This window comes from Malus domestica, chromosome 04, assembly GCF_042453785.1.
Source record: "Malus domestica chromosome 04, GDT2T_hap1".
Taxonomy (NCBI): domain Eukaryota; kingdom Viridiplantae; phylum Streptophyta; class Magnoliopsida; order Rosales; family Rosaceae; genus Malus; species Malus domestica.
Genome location: NC_091664.1, coordinates 30,952,591 through 30,973,119, shown reverse-complemented (window position 1 = coordinate 30,973,119; position 20,529 = coordinate 30,952,591). Strand labels below are relative to the sequence as shown.

Here is a 20,529-nt window from a genome sequence, read left to right as displayed (position 1 = left end):
TCAACGGTGATTACAGTCCTCTTGAATAATTATTTAATGATTCTCTTCACCTTTGAATACTTGTTGTGAAACGTTATAAACTTATTTGATGGATGGAAAGATCGGGAGATATGTTATCACACGTATAGTTTTTTCACCTAAGAATACGTGCATTCTCTTCTCGGCCAAGTTCATGGTGCACAAGGTCATCTGGCGTCGCGTCGCAAATCAAACCGAGTTTAAGTGCTCGATTTGGAACCAATTAGACTGATTTATTTTCTTCTTTTTTCTTTCCCTTTTTTTGTGGGGGGTGGTGGGTAATGGGGGTATTTGGCTAGAAACATTGCATGGGCCCTTGGAGGGGAGGGAATGGCCACTTTTTATCCTAACTTGGGTATTTCACTGTCGGTGTTATTACATTAAATTTGTTAACAAGATAAGTTGGATTTGAGACTTCTAACTTAAAAGAATATATACTAGATACTAGATAGTACTGATGATTTATTAAAGTAAAAAATTTGAAATGAAAAGGAAAAAGGAAACCCAATAACCTTTTCTCTTATTTTGAAAAGAGTTATCTGTCGATTTTCTCCTAGAACTTTAAGCAGTTGCTAATTTTCTCTCTAAATTTTAATTTTAGTTGATTACCCTCCTAAACTTTTATAATTAGTCAATTTCCTTTCTGACATTAGATTTAAAAAAATTCATTCAATTTCCTACCCATTTTAGTCTGATGAAAAATGTTTAAGGGTAATAAAGTAATATTAACCTAATGTTCTCTTCTGCTAGTTGACTATGTATACTTTATGTTTGAATTAGCCATAGGAATCTAATTTGCAACGGCAAAGTACTGACTTTGCGCCCAATTTACCAAAACAAAATTATCTTTTCCCCATCATATATTTGCCATGTGATGTTCGCGTGATCAAGATGAATGGAAGATTAGTTGAAATTTTTCAAAATCTATTTATAAAAGTTCAGGTATAATCAGCTAAATTAAAATTCATAAGGGAAATTGGTAGGTGTATACAAGTTCAGAGGATAAATCAACAAATAGGTCTTTCGAAAAATTAACCTTTTATATGTGCATTGAATATAGGCTGAATAATGTATTACTAATCTAAGAGAAATAATTAGGCTGATACTCAAAATTTAAAACCATTCTATATTTTTATGCATCCCCAGAGAATAGGTCAAGATCTTTTCTTTTTGTATTTGGTCCAAGAATCCAATGAATTTAACGTTTCTATAAACCTGGTGCATACCATATACCTTGGTGCGTTATAAAACAACCCTAAACTTAACCCCTAAGACTTCATCTAGGAAATCCCTGCATATATTACACAAGTTTACAAACACCAAAACGCAATACAATATAAAAAGACAAACTACAGAAACGCCGGCAATGGATCTGGAGGCGTTGCCAGAAGGATGCAAAGCCACCGTGGCCTCCTTAACGACGCCTCCTGACGCGTGCAGGCTTTCAACGGTGTCTAGGGGTTTCCGGTCGGCCGCTGATTTGGACGCCGTTTGGGACAGGTTCCTTCCGCCTGATGTCTACACGATCCTCGGCAAGTCCTCCGTACAGCCTCAGTCTCCCTCCTCCCTCCCAGTCCCTACTTGCTCTTCTTCTTCTTCCAGTTGGAAATCCAAGAAGGAGATTTTTCTCTCTCTATGTGACAACCCGGTCCTCATCGATCAGGGGAAGATGGTAACGTCATATTAACTATATGCCTTCGTTTTTGTTATTAACTTATTGTGATTAATTTTTATTCATGTATTTAATTATAATTGATGTCATGCATATTCAATATTAATTGCAGAGCTTTTCAGTGGACAAATGGAGTGGGAAAAAGTGCTATATGATATCTGCAAGGAAGCTTAAGATTACTTGGGGCGATACTCCTCAATATTGGGAATGGATTCGTCTGCCTGAATCCAGGTCTGTTAATATTTTTCATCCATATTCTAATTAAGATTCTGTTTTTTTTTTTTTTTTTTTTAAGTCGCCAACGAGGAACTTTTATTAAAACAAACATACACTTACAAACCACACAAAGGTTCAATTATTCCTACAAATAAACAAAGAACGGGCCTAAAAACAAAGAAAACACAGAAAATGAGCCCAACAATAGTGAAGCCCAAACAAACAACCGAGAACCATCCACTGTGCTCTCCACCATCAACCCGAGAATCAGCCAGCCATCCAATCCTCCATCCACCGTTGATCATCACCTCCACAGGCGCCATCTGCACACAGCCATCAACAAGAGATAGTCGGCGAGAGAGAAGCCAACCATCAGAAAGAAGCTCTGGGAAAATCCCGAGCAACACCGCCGAGAACGGCAGACAACAAGGAGATCGTGGTGGTGTGAGAGACACCCGAGCCGGATATAACACCGGAACTCTACACATGAACTCAACAGAAACCATGGCTGAACAAAGCAAGGAAGGGCCATGAAGAGGGATACCCACGGGGGTTGAGGAAGGGAAAAAGCAGAGAGGAAAAGGAGAAGAACCATCAGCAGATGGAAGAGGAGAAGAAAGAAAAAGCAAAAGCAAAAAAACCAGAGGAAAACAAGAAGGACCATCAGTAGATGGAAGGGGAGAAGAAAGAAAAAAAAAAAAAAAAAAACCACCCACCGATCCCAGCCGCAGCTAGGATCGGCGGCACCACTCAGAAACAAGATCAGGAAATCACTCACACTAGATGGTGAGAAGCACCCTCAGACAGAGGGAAGAAGTCATGAATTCATACAGCTGCTTTTGTTCTAATTAAGATTCTGTTTGACATTGCTCGTAGACAGCCTAAAAGCACTTTATATATATAACTGTTAAAGCGCGTTTAACTATAGGGGTGTGCTATCCACACACCCCAAATTACTTCTCACACACCCTTGTTAATTTCTATCCATTGATCTTCTTCAATTCATCCGATCCGACGGCCGAAAATTAGAAGGGTGTGTGAGAAGTAAAATGGGGTGTGTGGATATCACACCCCTAACTATATTTGACTGAAAAACTTAAAAATGCTTGTAGATCATAAATGCCAATTTTTTTGAAATACAAATAGTATTAGATAGTTAGTTGTTAGATAGAGTGTGAATTGACCACACACCATAGTTCAAATGCTTGATTGTTTTTCTTCCGCTACGGTAAAATCTCATATGCTCTGAAATATCCTAATTTAATTCTAAGAAGCTTAGCGTGTCGAAAGTGACAGAGAAATAAATTTTTTAAATAGTTTTCTAGAAAGTGTAGCGTTTGTCAACATTAGAAAACGGAGTAAAACTCGAGGAAAAATTGAACCATGCCTTAACGCCTAAGGCCTCCCTCCCTAGTCCCTACAAATATGACAAGTTTCTTACACGCAACAGAACACGTACCACAAGGTACACGCACGACACGAGAGTCAACACCACAGACAGACAGACAGTATAGGTTATGAGACCCCGCCGCGGCGGAGATCAACCAAAGATGCAAGAGAAGACAGTCGACGCCGGTGCATCAGGAGGAGGAGGAGGAGGAGGAGAAGGAATCACCTGCGGGGGCTGCAGGACGCCGGTGTCGATGGTACTCGATGACGATCATCATCACGTTCACATGGATCTGCAGGAGTTGCCCGAAGGATGCATAGCTAAAGTCGTCTCCTTAACGACGCCTCGAGACGCGTGCAGGTTTTCGGCGGTGTCTAAGAGTTTCATGTCGGCCGCTGATTCCGACGCTGTTTGGGACAAGTTCCTTCCCCCTGATATCCCCTCCATCCTATCTCAATCCTCCTCCTCCTCCTCCACCTCCTCCTCCTCCAAGAAGAAGCTTTACCTCACTCTCTGCGAAAACCCTGTCCTCGTTGACGACGGCAAAATGGTAATTTTATACGTTCTTTTTCGCTTTTGTGGTGGGATTAGGGATAGCTCCCAAAATTTGAAACATGAATAAATTTGAAGATTTTATTTGTTTCTCTCTACTTTCGGATAAAGTTTTATTGTCATCAATTAATATGAAAATATGACTTTAGACTTTGAGATCGTGCCTACTGGAACTAATGCATGGGAACCTAGCCAGAATAAGTTTTTGTATTCTTTTCCAATCAGTTTCTATGATCTATATATGCAGAGTTTTACTCTGGACAAATGGAGTGGGAAAAAATGTTACATGATATCGCCGAAGGACCTTATGATTGCTTGGGGTGGTACTCCTGCCTACTGGAAATGGATTTCTCTTGCCAACTCCAGGTCTGTAAAGTTCATTCATCTTACGTTTTGTTGGTTTGATTAAGCTAACAGCTATGCTTTTAAGATGTTGAGAAAGCGTTTCCATATCGTGCTTATTCTGCGGTTGGATTTGTTTTAGCGATGTATATATATATATTGAAATATGTGTGTATGTGTGTAATTGGGCAATTAATTAGTATGTGTCATGTTAAATGAAACAGGTTTGAGGAGGTGGCTGAGCTTGTAGTTGTTTGGTGGCTTGAGATCCGTGGCAAAATTGATACACGGATTCTTTCCCCCTCCACTGTCTACAAAGCCTATCTTGTGTTCATGTTAAGTGAAAGGGCTAGAGGATTTGATCGTGACGATCCCTTGGAGGTCAAGGTAGGACTTTTTGGGGAAGAAGAGACTAATAGTAAGCGTACTGTGTTTCTGGGCCAAGAAAGGAGCCTAAAAGTAGGATGGAGGAGACAGAACATTATCGGGAGACCGAAGGAAATCGATGAAACTCAATATCCAAAGAAAAGGCCCGACGGCTGGCCGGAGGTGGAGATTGGAGAGTTTTTCTGTCCAGGAGAAGAAGATGGTGGGTTAATGGAGATGACATGTATGGAGGTTGATAGAATGAAGAGAGGCCTTATTGTTCAGGGGATTGAAGTCAGGCCCAAAAGAATGTAGAAAGTCAAACTTTTTTCCAAGGACTTACATGTAATGGGTGCATTGTCAATGTTACATATAAGGAATATTATTAGTAAGAAAAACAAAAAGGCTCATTGTATTATAATTTTGTTGATAAAATGGTTGCAATTGCTCATCTTTGAACTACATGGATTGAATTGAAGTCATACCAAACTACCCGAAATGCTAGCTAACGTGTTCTTACACAATGATCACAGTAGGGCTACCCGAGATCACAATAGGGCTCCTCATAGTAGAATTTTCACTCTCTTCTTCCCAAACAATTGCACCTAATGAGATGGCTTCTTCCTCGGAGCTCTTGTACTTGATTGCCAAAGTGTAGTCTTGCTTCTCTATCTCTTACCGGTCACCAATTTCTCTGGTCACACCGCGACAACCGCACCCTTTTGGTTCTTTAACTTTGACATTATAAGTGGTTGAACCCTGATCATCAACGGTGGTTACATTCCTCTTCAATAATTATTTAATGATTCCTTTCACCTTTGAATACTTGTTGTAAAACGTTATAAACTTATTTGATGGATGGAGAGATCGGGAGATGTGTTATCACACACACGTATAGTTTTTTGACCTAAGAAGGCCTGCATTCTCTTCTCAGCCAAGTTCATGGTGCACAACAAATTGAACCGAGGTCATCTGGCGTCGCAAATCAAACCGAGTTCAAGTGCTCGATTTGGAACCAATAAAACTGAATGATTTTTTTTTTTGTTTTTCCTTCTTTTTTTGGGGTGGGGTGGGAGGGGGGGGGTGTGAATGGGTGTATTTAGCTAGAAACATTGTTAACAAGATAAGTTGAATTTGAGACTTCTAACTTAAAAGAATATACACTAGATACTAGATAGTGCTGATGACTTATTAAAGTAAAAGATTTGAAATGAAAAGGGAAAAGGGGAAAACTAATGAAAAGAGTTTGAAAACTTTGAGTTTTAACGATAAGGACAAAATAAAGTTTAAAGTGAATAGTACCAGGATTGACTTTTTAGTGTAAAAATGTGATTTTTCGTTAAAGTAAACAGTACTGGGAGCTTTTCGTTAAAGTTCCCAAAAGGAAACCCAATAACCGTTTCTCTTATTTTGAAAAGAGTTATCTGTCGATTTTTCCCTAGAACTTTAAACAGTTGCTAATTTTTTCTCTGAACTTTAATTTTAGCTGATTACCATCCTAAACTTTTATAATTAGTCAATTTCCCTTTTGACATTAGATTTAAAAAATTTCATCCAATTTCCTATCCATTTTAGTCTAATGAAAAATGTGTGAGGGCAATAAAGTAATATTACCCTAATGTGGATAGTCGATTGTTTTCTTCTTCTTCTTCTCTTCAGCTAGTTGACTCCGTATACTTTATGTTTGAATTAGCCATAGGAATCCAATTCGCAGCTGCAAAGTACTGACTTTGCGCCCAATTTACCAAAGCAAAATTATCTTTTCCCCGTCATACACTTGCCATGTGATGTTCGCGTGATCAAGATGAATGGAAGATTAGATGAAAATTTTCAAAATCCATTTATAAAAGTTCAGGGATAATCAGCTAAATTAAAATTCATGAGGGAAATTGGTAGATGTATACAAGTTCGGAGGGTAAATCGACAAATAGGTCTTTAGAAAAAATAACCTTTTATATGTGCATTGAATATGGGCGGAATAATGTATTATTAAATCTAAGAGAAATAAAATCCATTCTTATTAATTAGGCTGATACTCAAAATTTAAAACCATTCTACATTTTTATGCATCCCCAGAGAATAGGTCAAGATCTTTTCTTTTTGTATTTGGTCCAAGAATCCAACGAATTTAACGTTTCTATAAACCTGGTGCATACCGTATACCTTGATGCATTATAAAACAACCCTAAACTTAACCCCTAAGACTTCATCTAGGAAATCCCTGCATATATTACACAAGTTTACAAACACCAAAACGCAATACAATATACAAAGACAAATTACAGGAACGCCGGCGATGGATCTGGAGGCGTTGCCAGAAGGATGCAAAGCCACCGTGGCCTCCTTAACGACGCCTCCAGACGCGTGCAGGCTTTCAGCGGTGTCTAGGGGTTTCCGGTCGGCCGCTGAATCGGACGCCGTTTGGGACAGGTTCCTTCCACCTGATGTCTACACGATCCTCAGCAAGTCCTCCGTACAGCCTCAGTCTCCCTCCTCCCTCCCAGTCCCTCCTTGCTCTTCGTCTTCTTCCAGTTGGAAATCCAAGAAGGGGCTTTTTCTCTCTCTATGTGACAACCCGGTCCTCATCGATCAGGGGAAGATGGTAACGTCATATTAACTGTATGCCTTCGTTTTTGTTATTAACTTATTGTGATTAATTTTTATTCACGTATTTAATTATAATTGACGTCATGCATATGCAATATTAATTGCAGAGCTTTTCGGTGGACAAATGGAGTGGGAAAAAATGCTATATGATATCTGCAAGGGAGCTTATGATTACTTGGGGCGATTGATAGCGATTTTACCACTTGTAAAACAAAGGGTTAAACCATAGAAAATTCTTGCAAGAGAACAAGTGTTTGTAGTATAGAATGGCTCAAGCAAGGTCGATCTCCTCAGGGACTGATATAAACAATTTACGAGTTTTTGTGTATTTAACTTATTTAACTCTAAGAATTACACTAGTTTGACGAAACTAAATATTACTGGATGTGACTTAAACAAATATCTAAAATGGGAATTGATTTATAAGAATAATGATTCAACTTAAACAAAACTAGTAAATAAGGAAATTCAAGATAAAATAAATGACTGAAGAAAAATAGATTGACAATATGCTAGAGTTCAACCTTTACCAACAACACTCCTACGTAGCTATTCCAATTGCTTAAATAATTGAAAACACACATGCTTTGAAGGTTGGATTTTCCTTGTGTATATTTTACTTGTGACATTCAAGCTAAAACGTATACCACTACATGCAACTTATCCATGACATTTGGATTAAATATAAACATGAGTGATTCATTAATCTTGGTGAACATCCTTTTGTTAAACCATATAATCCCTAAGAGCATGATATTTACCTTAGGAGAGTATAATTCTCAATCACAAGAAGCACAACCAATTTTAACGTGACATTCGTTCAAAATTGCATCCGATAACTTTTCTAAGCATCCTAATGGTGTTCAAGCATCAAGGTACGTAGATAGTTTAATTCAGTGATTGAAAATATCAAAGCAAGCATGTAACAACACTTAAGCAATTGAAAAATAAATCTACGTATTCATGTTGCGGCTCATGGCCTCACTCTAGCATAATAAATTAGTTACACATAATTATTTTGATACATAAGAAATTATTCATAACAAAAAATAACAAAGAAAGAAAACACCCGTTTTAACAAGACGAGATCTCCGTTGCTCCTTGGATTTCTCTGCTCTGCGCACTGCCCTCTCCCCTTGTAGCGTCAGTCTTCCCCTGCTCCTGTTTTTCTGCACCTCTGCCTCCACGCCTCTGCTTCTGCGCCCTCGTATTTCTCTCCCGCGCTTCTCAGTCTCCCTTTCTCTTTTATTCTCTTCCGTCAGTCTGCATCACTCCTCCTCATTCTTTTATTATTCTTCTTTTCGCCAGCGCACTCCACATCATTTTGCTGCGTCTGTCCACTTCTCTCTGTCTTTCTATCAGTCCGTCCACTTCTTATTTTCTGTTTGTTTTTGTTTCTGCCAATCCGAGTGTCCTGCTTTTCGTTCCACTTCCATCTTATTATATAAATATTTTTTTCTTTTTCTTTTTCTTCCTGCCAGTGCTGCACTCCCCTTGCTTATTTTATTTCTTTTGTTTTCTTTTTTTATTTCTTTGATCCTAAAACAAAATTAACTGCACATTAACACAAGGTAAGATAAAATGCTACAATTTTGACACAAAAACATCACAAAGACTTTAGAAATTGATGGTATAAATGCATGAAATATATGAGTGATCAGCGATACTCCTCAATATTGGGAATGGATTTGTCTGCCTGAATCCAGGTCTGTTAATAATTTTTCATCCATATTCTAATTAAGATTCTGTTTGACATTGCTCGTGGACAGCCTAAAAGCGCTTTATATATATAACTGTTAAAGCGCGTTTAACTGTATTTGACAGAAAAAATTAAAAATGCTTATGGATCATAAGTGCTTTCTAGAAAAGTTTGTTGGTTTTTTACTAGTGTGTAGAATTGAAGTAAATGGAACTGTGCAGGTTTGACGAGGTGGCTGAGGTTGTGCATGTTTGGTGGCTTGAAATTCGTGGGAAAATTGATACGCGCATCCTGTCCCCAGCCACAACGTACGAAGCTTATCTCGTGTTCAAGTTGAGGGAAGGGGCATACGGATTTGAGGTGCCTGTAAAGGTCACAACAGGAGAAGATGGAGAGCCCCCAATTGACAATAAGAACAGTACTGTGTTTCTGGACCCAGAAGCCGGAAGAAGAAGGCAGAAGAAGAAGAACAACAACAGAAAAAAAGAAGAAACGCATCGGTTTCCGAAGGAAAGAGCGGACAGCTGGTTGGAGGTAAAACTGGGTGAGTTCTTCAGCCCAGGAGGAGGGGATGGGAAGTTAACGGAGATGACATGTAAGGAGGTGGCTGGTGTATTAAAGGCTGGCCTCATTGTTCATGGGATTGAGGTCAGGCCCAAAAAGGACAAAGTAGAAAATTTGCTATCACATGAATTGTCAGCAACATGAGAAAGACTTACTTGTATTGATGCCATTTAGTTGGCACCCAAAGTGGAATTAACAATTCAAAATTGAATGAAATATGTTGGCACCCAAATCCTAAAGTTTGAAAATGTTCCACTGTACCCATGTAGTTTACATTAGGTTGCGGTTTGGTGATATTTAAACTACATGGATTGAGTGGAAAGTCAGACCCAACTACTGGAAATACTAGCTAGTTAGTGTGTTCTTAGCCAATGATAAAGTAGGGAGATCATGGAATTAGAAGATACTAATTACTAATAGATAAAACCAGTGGCATAGCCAGAATGTTAACATAATGGGGTCATAATATCAACCAAAAAAGCTTTATAGGGCCATTTCATCTAGTACCTAGTAGGCACTTGCCAATCCTTAACATATACCTAAAGTTTATGCCAACATATGTCGACAACTATTATTATTTGTAGAGGTTTGTTGAAGGTGGATGCAGAATACTGTGAAGTAATGTTGATGACTACTGAGACTTTTCAACTAAAGTATTCATATAAGTGAGAATAGGAGGACAAATATGATAGAAGAAAATAGAAGCAGAAGGAGGAAGTTGTAATTTAGTTTGTCTTAGCTGTTTATAGGGGTCAAATGTAATATACAAACAAATATATATGGGGGATTTTGAAGTTGTTAGGATTAAGGACAACCAATGATCACATGCTGGCTCCGCCACTGAATAAAACAATAATTTAAAAGTTATGTACTTTTTGCAGATTATATATGTGATATTGGCTCATTGATAACTTGAATTGAAATTGATTCTTCGCAAATAAATGACATTATTAGTGCTATTGGTTATGATAATGGATGAAGAATTGCTTCAAGGCATGTAGTGTTTATGTTATCTTTCAGATTCTATTCGGCCTCACATCCAATGCGCAAAAGGGTGTGTTTGTCAAAGTTTGGCACACGCCTTAAACAAATCTTAATACTCAAAGAAAGTTTACAAGATGGCTTATGGTTCCTAGCTAGGAAATAACATGTTCACTTTGTTAGATCCTAGAAGCATTTGTATGTGTGTTTTCATTCATCTTTTTCATGTTTTTCATATGAAAATCTGCAGGGAATTATCCTATATATACAGTGACAGAGCCAGGATTTCGGGTTAGGAGGGTCCTCTCACAAATATTTAAAAAAAAAAATCGATAGTAGTTACAAAATTGTTAACCAAAACTTTATAGTATATAGAAAAGTAACCAAAATTCAAAATAGCATAGCATTGATAATATACATATTTCCAATAATTAAAATAATTGTCCTTGACGAGTTTTCATATTTTGAAACCGTTGCATAGTATATATGTGCTAATTTTTACAAACTAAAACAAATTAGGCAAATAGTTAAGAGAAATTGCAAGACATCAATTTAATCATAATTTATAGACAAAAAATTGTAAGAGAAATTGAGAGTAAAATACATACTTTGGGTTGTTGATCAATTAACTAAACTTCAATGTCTTTTCTTTGATGGAATGATGGAATAATGGAATTCTTTAATCTGCAAAAAAAAAAAATTGTTAAATTAATTTACAATTGTAGATGACAACATATATGAATTCGCAAATTGCAAAAAAATTGAAAATGACAACTTTAGAGATTCAAAGTTCATATCTTTGAGGATCATGGAAATTAAAGATTGATCGAAAAGCAATACATAGATATCAACCTTAACCCAAACTGACAACCTGCAGTTGACTATAAACTTGGAGAATAATAAAATACTAATTTTTAGTATTGGGAAAATGAATAGAAGTGTTGGAAGTTGGAATCGGTAGGCTTTAGGGTTAGACTAGATTACATAAATGTCCTTAAAATATTTAAAGAGGGCCGGATCTTTTGTCTAGAAAATTGGAATGGTTTAAGTGAAAAAGTCATGAAAAAAATAAAAATAATAAGTAGTATCAATTTTTTTTTATATAAACAAAAGCAGGGTGGGTCTAGGACTACTATAGTCCCTCCGCCACTGTATATATACTTATATATAGGAGTACTTATGTCTCTCCAATTGGTGTGCAACTCTTCAATTACACGGTTTACACCCATATATGGTTGCAAATTCATGCTAATATGCCCCCTTGAATTGTGACGAAAAATCACAAATCCCTGGGCCTTATAATTCTGCAGATTAGTTCTCCCAATAGGTGCGAACTAAAAGGCAACTCTTTATCAAAATTCTTGTAATTTGAAAAGGGATGTGTTATTGGCATTCCAAAAATCTCATTCTACATTCTTTATAAGTGTATTTTTATTTCTAAATATAGAAATTTGGAGTGTAGAATGAGAAATTTGAAGTGTCAATAACAATTCTATTTGAAAATTATTCAACATTCCTAATAGACAAATAAGTGATTTCTACACACCTTTTTTCTTCCTTTACAAACTGATTTTATTGTGATTATTAGATTGAATAATTCAAAGAAAAATCACCTCAAAAAATTTAAAGGAGAATAATAAGATAGAAATAAACAGGAGTATGTAAAGATGAAAATGAGCTTGTGGAAAAATGAAATTATAAAACTACTAGAAATTGTAATAAAAACACAAAGAAAAGTAAAAGAAATTAATTGTATGTGTAATGGAGAAGAGTAGCACTAGTTTGTGTGGAAGGATACAGGAAAAAATAAAAATGTTATCAGTTGGAAAAATACAGCAATAATATCCAGCCAAGTCAACTTCACATGCAATGGTACATATATATATAAATATAGGGGTGTGCTATCCACAGACTCTTTTTTACTTCTCCCACACCTCTTGTTAATTTATGTCCTTTGATCTTCTTTAATTCATTCGATCCGACGACTGAAAATTAAAAAGATGTGAAAGAAGTAAAAAATGATGTGTGGATATCACACCCCTAAATATATAGTTCAATAGCAATAATGCAAGCAACCTTTTAAAATATCCGATCCAGCCTACTGGCCCACTAGGCTGTAAGTTGGAGGAGAGTTCCTTTCACTCACTACTTGGTTACCCAAAATTTGAATGCAGATAGAGTCTGGCATTACACGGTGATCGTTCACTCAAATAGTCAATTATTAAGTTCACATTCTATAGTGGACCATAATAGTTCACCACTTGAGCAGTAACTTTATCTCAGAAGTAGAAACAAAACCAAGATTCGTCCTTAGCGATGGAGCATGTATATGCTGGTCTTTAAGTAAAAAACCAGCTATAGCCTTGCGGTGGGTAGAAACAATATGATTAACAAAACAAAACAAAACAAGAAAGAAAATGAAGTTCGAATCTTCTCTATACTTATGTTCTTAAGTTTATTATTGAATATTTCCGATTATGCAACCAAAAAATAATTTTTTTTAATTATCTTTGGTGCTTTCACCGAGTAAAAAAAAATTATTGAATAAAGAGAAATACCTTTAGACATTTTTAAGTGGTTGTTTGGCCAATAGTTAACAGTCAAAGAAACTTTAAGTTCAATCCAATCATGCTTTAAGTTCAATCCAATCATGTCATATTTTACAAAGAGAAGTTTATTCATTAGTTCATTAGTTCATAATCATTCCATTAGCTAAAATAGACTCCCTTTAATTTTCTTAATACCAAGCATGCAGCATGCATAGATTTTATTCTAGCTACATACATGATCATCAAATCAAACAAGTGGTGACACTACAATCGGGCTCCTGGCAGTGTATTTTCCATTTTGTTCGATCCAAACAAGTGCACCAGAAGAAGCCTTCCCTTTCTTCTTCGCTTTGTAATTCAAAGTGACCGTAAAACTTTGCTTCTCATACTTGTATGCAAAGATCAGTATCTCTGGGGAGACTGTTACCTGAGAACCCTTCGGAGCAGTTACCGAAGCCCTGTACCTAGCCGCGCCATCTCCCACATTCGTTACGGTCCTCTGAAATGTTTGAACCCTTTTCTTTGTTTTGTGATGATTGTTGTACAACGCGATGAAAGATGGATAGTTGAGATCAGAAGATGGTTTGGAACAATCATAGGCGTGTGATCTAGTGATGGATAAGATTTGGTTACGCGTAAAGTTGGTGGAGCATAAGAGATTGACATATTCTTGTGGAGTTGCATCGTATATTAGGCCCGGATCAAGTGCTCTATTAGGATCGATGTGACCTGCTCCCATAGCTAATGGTGAAGCAAAGTTGAAATTGTCACCGTCGTCAAGAATTGGATTGCCGGTATTGTCCAATGGGTTAGCTGTGGTCATCAAAGCAGATCTAATTGCTGCTGCACTCCATTCTGGATGCGCACCTTTCAGTAGAGCAGCTACACCTGAAGCATGAGGGCATGCCATGGATGTCCCGGATATCAAATTGTAGTTGCTAGGTAAGTTCACATTGAACCCGATTTTACCCGCTGCAACCTTAGGAACCCAAGCAGCTAAAACTAATGACCCCGGGGCCATTATGTCCGGCTTCAAAATGCCCGGATAACTTTTTGAAGGACCTCTCGAAGTGTAAAAAGCAGCAGCGGGTGCAGGCTTTGTATTGAGCAACGTTTGTTGGAAATTTATGCTGACAGTAGGGTTTTCACTTTTTAGTGCGTACTCGATCACAGTCCGCCCATCCTTCGTATTCACCACAACGCTAGGAGTTGCAACGTGACCTAATTCGCGTATCTCAGGATTGTTGGTAATAAAGATAGCTCCAAGAAGCCCCGATTGGATGATGTGAGATATTTGATTACGAATAGGCACAGTGTCATCGCATATGATGATCGCATCTGGGGCAGTTTCTAGCGCTGCGGTTGAGTTGCATGTTGAGAATGTCTTGTTGTAAACCAGTTGCGAGTTTTCGACTAAGGAGTTTGCTGGAAACAAGGTAAATCCAGTAATGGTTAAACCATTATCAAAGGTTAATGCTCCTCCAAATGAGCGGTCTATTGTGCCGGCTGCAACGGTCAAGACCCAAGGGATGCCATTGTGCAATTTCCCAAGCTCGGGGCCTTCATTTCCTGCCGAAGCTGAAACCACCACACCCTTCTCCATGGCTGCAAATGAACCAATCGCTACAGGATCCTCGTACAATGGTGTGTCGTCAAAGCCAGAGGAAATTGAAATAACATCAACACCATCAGCAATAGCTTGGTCCATACCAGCTAGAACATCAGAGGCATAGCGCCCATCATCCCAGATAACCTTGTACATGGCAACTCTGGCACGCGGTGCTACGCCTCTGGCTGTGCCTTCAGCGTAACCAAAATAAGATGCCCCGTCTACGTAGTTCCCTGCAGCTGTGGAAGATGTATGCGTCCCATGCCCTGCACTGTCTCTAGCCGAGTTCATGCTAAGTGTGACACCGGGGTTTGCAGCCATGACACCCTTGTTAAAGTATCGAGCTCCAATCAATTTATAGTTACAAAGAGAGGCATTGAACTCTTGTCCAACCTCACATTTTCCTTTCCACCTAGCTGGAAGACTTTTGGTCATACCTTCATCTCTGAAGCTTTCACTCTCCGGCCAGAGACCGGTATCAATGACACCAATGATGAGGTCGTCTCCGTAATCCGAAGCAGGCCACAGCCCGGCGAAGGGATTGAGGTTGAGGAATTGAGTGGTGTGGGTGGTGTCGAGCGTAATGGACTTGTCAGCATAAGCTGAGACGAAACCCGGGGACTTTTTTAGAGTCACTAATTCATCAGCAGATAGAACTGCACTGAACCCATGAAAGGCATTGTCATAGGTGTACAGAATGGAAGGCAAGATTTTGTTGCCATCGAATGAGGTAGGGTATTCGGATTTGAATGAATCGACGATGGAGGAGTACCAATGGTCATGGCTAGTGTAGGACTTGGGCATGAGGGACTTGTCCATGTGGACAATATATGTCGACCTATCTGCGAAAGACACATTGACATGAAGAGCCAACAGAAACAATGCAACAAGAGAGAAAATGAAGGGAAGAGGAACCCCATTGTTATGCCGCATGGTTTCTTTTAGCAACCAGAGCTTTGCTTGTGGAAGGATTTACAGTCTACTGCTTGATATATATGGAAGTGAATGAGATATACCGAATTTCAGAACAAAGAAAATGCAGTGCAAAAGAAGCCAAAAAATGATGTGAATGAGATATTCCGAATTTCAGAAGTAACAAAGAAAATGCAGTGCAAAAGAAGCCAAAAAATGATGTGAATGAGATACTCCGAATTTCAGAAGTGAAAAGGAGCCGGCATGTGTTGTTGAAATTTTTTAGGTTGACGGGCCTGGGGAGCCCCACTCCAACGACACTAATACTATTTTCAACTTTATCACCTGGCCAATCCATCAAGTGTAGGGTTTTTACTACAAAAGGCCTCGATATTAGTTAAAGTGAAGTAATCATATTTAAATTCATGGTTTCCTTTTATCCCCATTGATGTGGGACTTTTAACACTTCCCCTCACGTATAACCCCATTTAGTGGTTCACACGTGGAGATCCACACATCGTCAATTGAAACTCAGAGGTCGGCTCCAATGGAGTCCAAACTTGTTTTCAATCTTTTTCAGGAAATGACTCTTAGAACTCAGAGGCCGACTCTATGTTAAGAGTCCAAGCTTGTTTCCAAGCCCACACTTCTTTGTGACAAGCCTTTGGCTTGCACAGGCTCATAACCATAGGTTCTGATATCATGTTGAAATTTTTTAGATCGACTGGTCAGGGCCCCACTTTAACGACACCAATAATGTCCCCAACTTTACCACATGCCCAATCCGTCAGGTGTGAGGTTTTTACCACAAAAAACATCGGTATTATTTAAAGTGGGGTAATCATATTTAAACTCATGGTTTCCTTTTATCCCCACCAATGTGAGACTTTAACATGTGTAGCATAGTAGCTTCAACTTGTTGTGCTAAACAAGAAACCTTTTGAATTGATAATCTTGTCTTGACCCAATACAATTGATCCAGCCCATGCAAAAGGAAAGATTCATGCACATGCTAGAGAGTTCTAGCAAAGTCTAAGTCGGTGTGCTATGACTAGAAAACTCTAGCAAAATAGCATCAATTTGAAAAAGCCAAGTCGGTTGACTTAGACTAGAATAATCAAGAAAATGTTTAGTTGTAAAATTGTGAGGAAAAAAACAAAGAAAAGAAAAGAGAGCAAGAAGTGAGAAAAAAAATGAAGAAGTTTGAGAGTGTTTGAGTGTTTCTTTTTGTATTAGTTTGTGTGAGAATAAAAAGTTTTTATGTATTACCTTGAGTGTTCTTTATTTCTCTTGCTTATCAAATATCCGGTACATTACATTCTTCTTTGTGAGATAAACATCCTCAAAGTAGTGAAGTCTCTTTAAACCCCAACAAAACCTACGTGTAAAATTATGAACTAGCTAAGTCAGTACATTAAGATAGAGTACATATCTTGATATTGACACGCTCTAATCCCAATATTCCTCGAATACCAAGATAGGCACGTGCTGGCCGACACCCGAAGGTGACCAAAGCCATTTATTGAATGCAAAAACTGAGAATAAGGAATACATAAGACTTAGAAATATGGGAAAAAAAATAATGAATATGCATTTAAGAAACATGTTCAAAACACACAACTAACTAGAATACTAAAAGAAATAATATAAAATGGAGTGAATAAAAGAATGGGTCTTACACCAAAATGACTCGAAGATGCCGATGCGGAAGTACCTGGATGCCAGGATTGTATGCCTCAATTCTAGTCCTGAAGGAGGCGCAAAACAAACATGAGTGGACCAAGTTGATATGAATATATGTATATATGTATATATATATATATATATATATAATAAAACAGTTATCAACTTACTAACCCCCAGGTTTTATGAAAACACATATATAATGTTAAACATAGGTTTTCCAAAACCTAGCATGTCGTGCAATGTCTCAAATCATAACTCATATGTAATAATCACTACTGAAATGTCCGATAACCCACAGGTCCCATGCCAACTTCCTGTCTCTGAGCAGACAGTCAGAGAAAAATACACTTCAGGCCCCACGTCGGCTCCCCGTCCCTGTGCTAAATAGCCAAAAGAAACACACTCCAGGCCCTATGCCAACACCAAAACGTCGCCCGGGACGGACCAGAACCTATCCCTACGTTCCGTAATGAAAGGAACCACTAGGTAAGTACAAAACCATTGAATATATATATATATATTGAAAAGCAACTTCATAGTATAAAATCATCCATCATCTATACTATAAAGAGATGTTCGAAACATGTTCTAAATATCATATCGTCATCCATCGGATATTCTATAAGAACATGAGTTATAGGAAAAATAGTAATAATTCAACCTAGCCTTAGTAAACATGTTATCTCAAAACGTTTAATAAAATGTAATCATTAAATCATGCATTTCATGTATGAATTTCTACTATTAAAACATGCATTTTTTTAGAAAGGGTCCACTCATAATACTTTGCCACCGAAGAGCCACGCAACTAGCGAAGACAGAAACACCACTATAATTGCTTCTAAGCACATAAAGAATCCAATAAATAAAACTATATAATAGCAATTGAATTTGGAAAAACTGACATTGGAAACAGATTCAGAACGTCGAATTACCTTAAGAAGAGTCCCGGATAAATTTCGTAAAAGTCAATAAAATATTCTTAGAATATTCCTAGAATATTCTCTGACGGAATATTCCACATAAAGGGTTTAGACAAGTTAAGGTTAAGGGTTTAGCTAATTAGGTGGGCTAGGTTTAGAGGAGAGGGCTTAGGGCCCTGGTTCAAAAGGCCCGAAGACCTTAAGTCTAAGGGTTTTGGGTTTTTAGATAAAAAAACTTAGGGTCTTAGCTAATTTGGTCCAAAGGCCTTTAACTTTAAACAATTAATAAAATAAATAATAAAAACTGAAATAGGTTTTGGGTTGGGCTCGGCAGGATAGGGCCCAAAGGGCTTGGGTTTGGTGGGTCGCAGGACCCAAGGAAGAAGAAGACCGGAATTTGGCCAAAAAATCTACACCAACTTTAAACGGTCATAACTTTGTCAAAACTCAACGAAATCGATTAATTCAAAAACGAAAGTTGTAGTTCTCGAAGTGACGAAGAGAATGTTACCTCACACGACGTCTAAATCGCCGTGGTTTGACCGTAAAATGTCTCGAAAGGCTCAGAGGTCACCGGAAACTGAGTAAGATTCAAATGAGTAAAACTTCTTCAATACTCAACGAAATTGGGTGAAACAAAAAGGAAAGTTGTAGTACGCAGCGAGACGAAGAGATTTATACCTTGTACGCCGGCCAAATCACCGTGTTTTGGCCGGAAAATGCGTCGAAAGTGGCGGTGCTCGCCGGAAAATTTGGAAAAGCTTTCCCAAGCTATTTTCTATGATTCAAACGTATACACAACTTAAAACAAGCTTCAATCTAACCCTAAAACACATCCCAAGGGTTTTTAGAAACTTACCAACATTGAAAAATCAAGAAACTCATCGGGGAAGACGATGAACAGTTCCGGCCGAAAGGAAGAGAAGGGTTTGGGGTGTTCTTTCTTCGATTCTAAGCTCACTAGGGTGCTAATGGAGATGTTGATGTTGTTGTGGTGTTGTTTGTTGATAAGAAAAGCTCTCGGATGGGCTGAGATAGAGAGAGCCGAGAGAGAGTGATGTGAGGGAGAAGAGAGAAAGAGGAAGACTTTCAGAAAAATAAAAGAAAAATCAAAGGGAACCGGGGACAAAACAGGGGATGGATCCCCTTGGCACAACATTTAAGACCCAAAAACTATTTTAAAAACAAGATAAATTCAAATTTAGTGAAAATACAATTTAAATTAAAAATGGATGTAACAGATATAATTATTACAAACCTCGGTTAAGAATAATTAAGAAAGTGGGAATAATACATCTATCAGGTGTTTTAGGCCAGGTTAATTGAGAGCGTCGTTAAGACGCCAAGAACATAATACCCATCTAATCAAGAAGTTGGTTGTAAAAAATGTTTAATTACTTAATTAGCAAGCAGGCTGTCAAATTGTTTAATTTTTAGTATCCGAACAGAAGCGATTGAGGTGTTGTTGATCTGGTGCCAAACCGGTCATCGCATGGCTAACGTTTTCTTGTCGTTAGATCATTAGCCGATGGATTGGATCCTAATTCCAAACAGGATTTGGTATATAAATATTGCAGAAACTCACAAAGCATACATTTCCAAAACGCCAGATACCAAACACCAAACAACAAAAGAGGGAGTGAATAGCATAAACACCTAATTCAAACAGAAATTAGTGCCAAACACTTACGGTTGTTTCAGTCATTTAGGCCGGGTTTTGCAGTACTTCAGATTGAGCTAATCAGAGTGGTAATCCCTATCGATGAATTCATTTTTATATCAGGCAACAAACAGAAGAACACATATCTTAAAGCTAATCTAAGTTCAGCCAAAGATCTGTCTTGGCAGCACCTTAAAAAAAACGAAGAAGAAAAATGTGCCTAATAGAAATTAAATTAAACATGAACATAAGAGATCAGATGATATATGTAACAAGTAAAGCACATAGAACATGTTCATTGTCCCAAAAAAAAAATAGTGAATGAATTATCCTAACGGCAGACCCAGATTGTCACAATTTTGCAAAGCATGGGTACTAAACTGTTAAAATTCAAAATGAACGTTCTAACATGCCTTAATTATGGCAAAAAGATGACGCGGCGTTAATTAATTAAACTTGAGAGCATGGCCGCCAAGCTGATCAGAGAATACATCAGTAGCATCGTCCTCCATTTCGCGCTGTTCAGGAGTTTGATCTTCCCTAACCCTATTTCCATCGAAAGTGAAACGCATTACTTCGAACATAAGATTTTTACGTTCAAAATAATCTTCGCATCAGCTATTGGAGCGGCACAGTGCCACCAGTCCTGTAGTACATGTCAGGTTCATGCTGTTTTTTCACCCTGAGAATTATTCAAACTTCTCCTTCCATAAGGGATTCCTGGATGGCTGATGAGGGATTCCTGGATGGCTGCCGGTCTTCTGTCCATTCCCACAACTAGTA

The 20,529-nt window shown here is 38.0% G+C and overlaps 3 protein-coding genes and 1 long non-coding RNA gene across 5 annotated transcripts; 2 read left to right on the top strand and 2 right to left on the bottom strand.

The window, feature by feature from the left end:
* Window positions 1-1,177: 1,177 nt before the first annotated feature.
* On the top strand, window positions 1,178-9,642 carry LOC103434236 (putative F-box protein PP2-B12). Of its 2 annotated transcripts, XM_008372559.4 has the most exons (4): window positions 6,629-7,158; window positions 7,271-7,348; window positions 8,829-8,869; window positions 9,084-9,642. In XM_008372559.4, exons 1-4 carry the CDS (start codon window positions 6,724-6,726, stop codon window positions 9,568-9,570), a joined length of 1,041 nt encoding a protein of 346 aa, XP_008370781.4. In that variant the 5' UTR covers window positions 6,629-6,723; the 3' UTR covers window positions 9,571-9,642. The 2 variants fall into 2 exon arrangements, with proteins under 2 accessions (XP_070676185.1, XP_008370781.4); XM_070820084.1 differs by lacking the exons at window positions 6,629-7,158; window positions 7,271-7,348; window positions 8,829-8,869 and adding exons at window positions 1,178-1,690; window positions 1,803-1,921.
* Window positions 3,299-5,007, top strand: LOC114819185 (putative F-box protein PP2-B12). Its single transcript, XM_070820085.1, has 3 exons — window positions 3,299-3,846; window positions 4,096-4,214; window positions 4,415-5,007. Exons 1-3 carry the CDS (start codon window positions 3,424-3,426, stop codon window positions 4,869-4,871), a joined length of 999 nt encoding a protein of 332 aa, XP_070676186.1. The 5' UTR covers window positions 3,299-3,423; the 3' UTR covers window positions 4,872-5,007.
* A 3,423-nt stretch (window positions 9,643-13,065) lies between the features above and the next one.
* Window positions 13,066-15,645, bottom strand: LOC103434355 (subtilisin-like protease SBT3). Its single transcript, XM_017331949.3, has one exon. It carries the CDS (start codon window positions 15,496-15,498, stop codon window positions 13,204-13,206), a length of 2,295 nt encoding a protein of 764 aa, XP_017187438.3. The 5' UTR covers window positions 15,499-15,645; the 3' UTR covers window positions 13,066-13,203.
* Window positions 15,646-16,721: 1,076 nt separating this feature from the next.
* On the bottom strand, window positions 16,722-19,146 carry LOC114824472 (uncharacterized). Its single transcript, XR_003772802.2, has 3 exons — window positions 18,946-19,146; window positions 18,768-18,864; window positions 16,722-18,666 (listed from the first exon to the last, which is right to left on the bottom strand). It is a non-coding gene; the product is annotated as an uncharacterized lncRNA (long non-coding RNA).
* Between the last annotated feature and the right edge of the window lie 1,383 nt (window positions 19,147-20,529).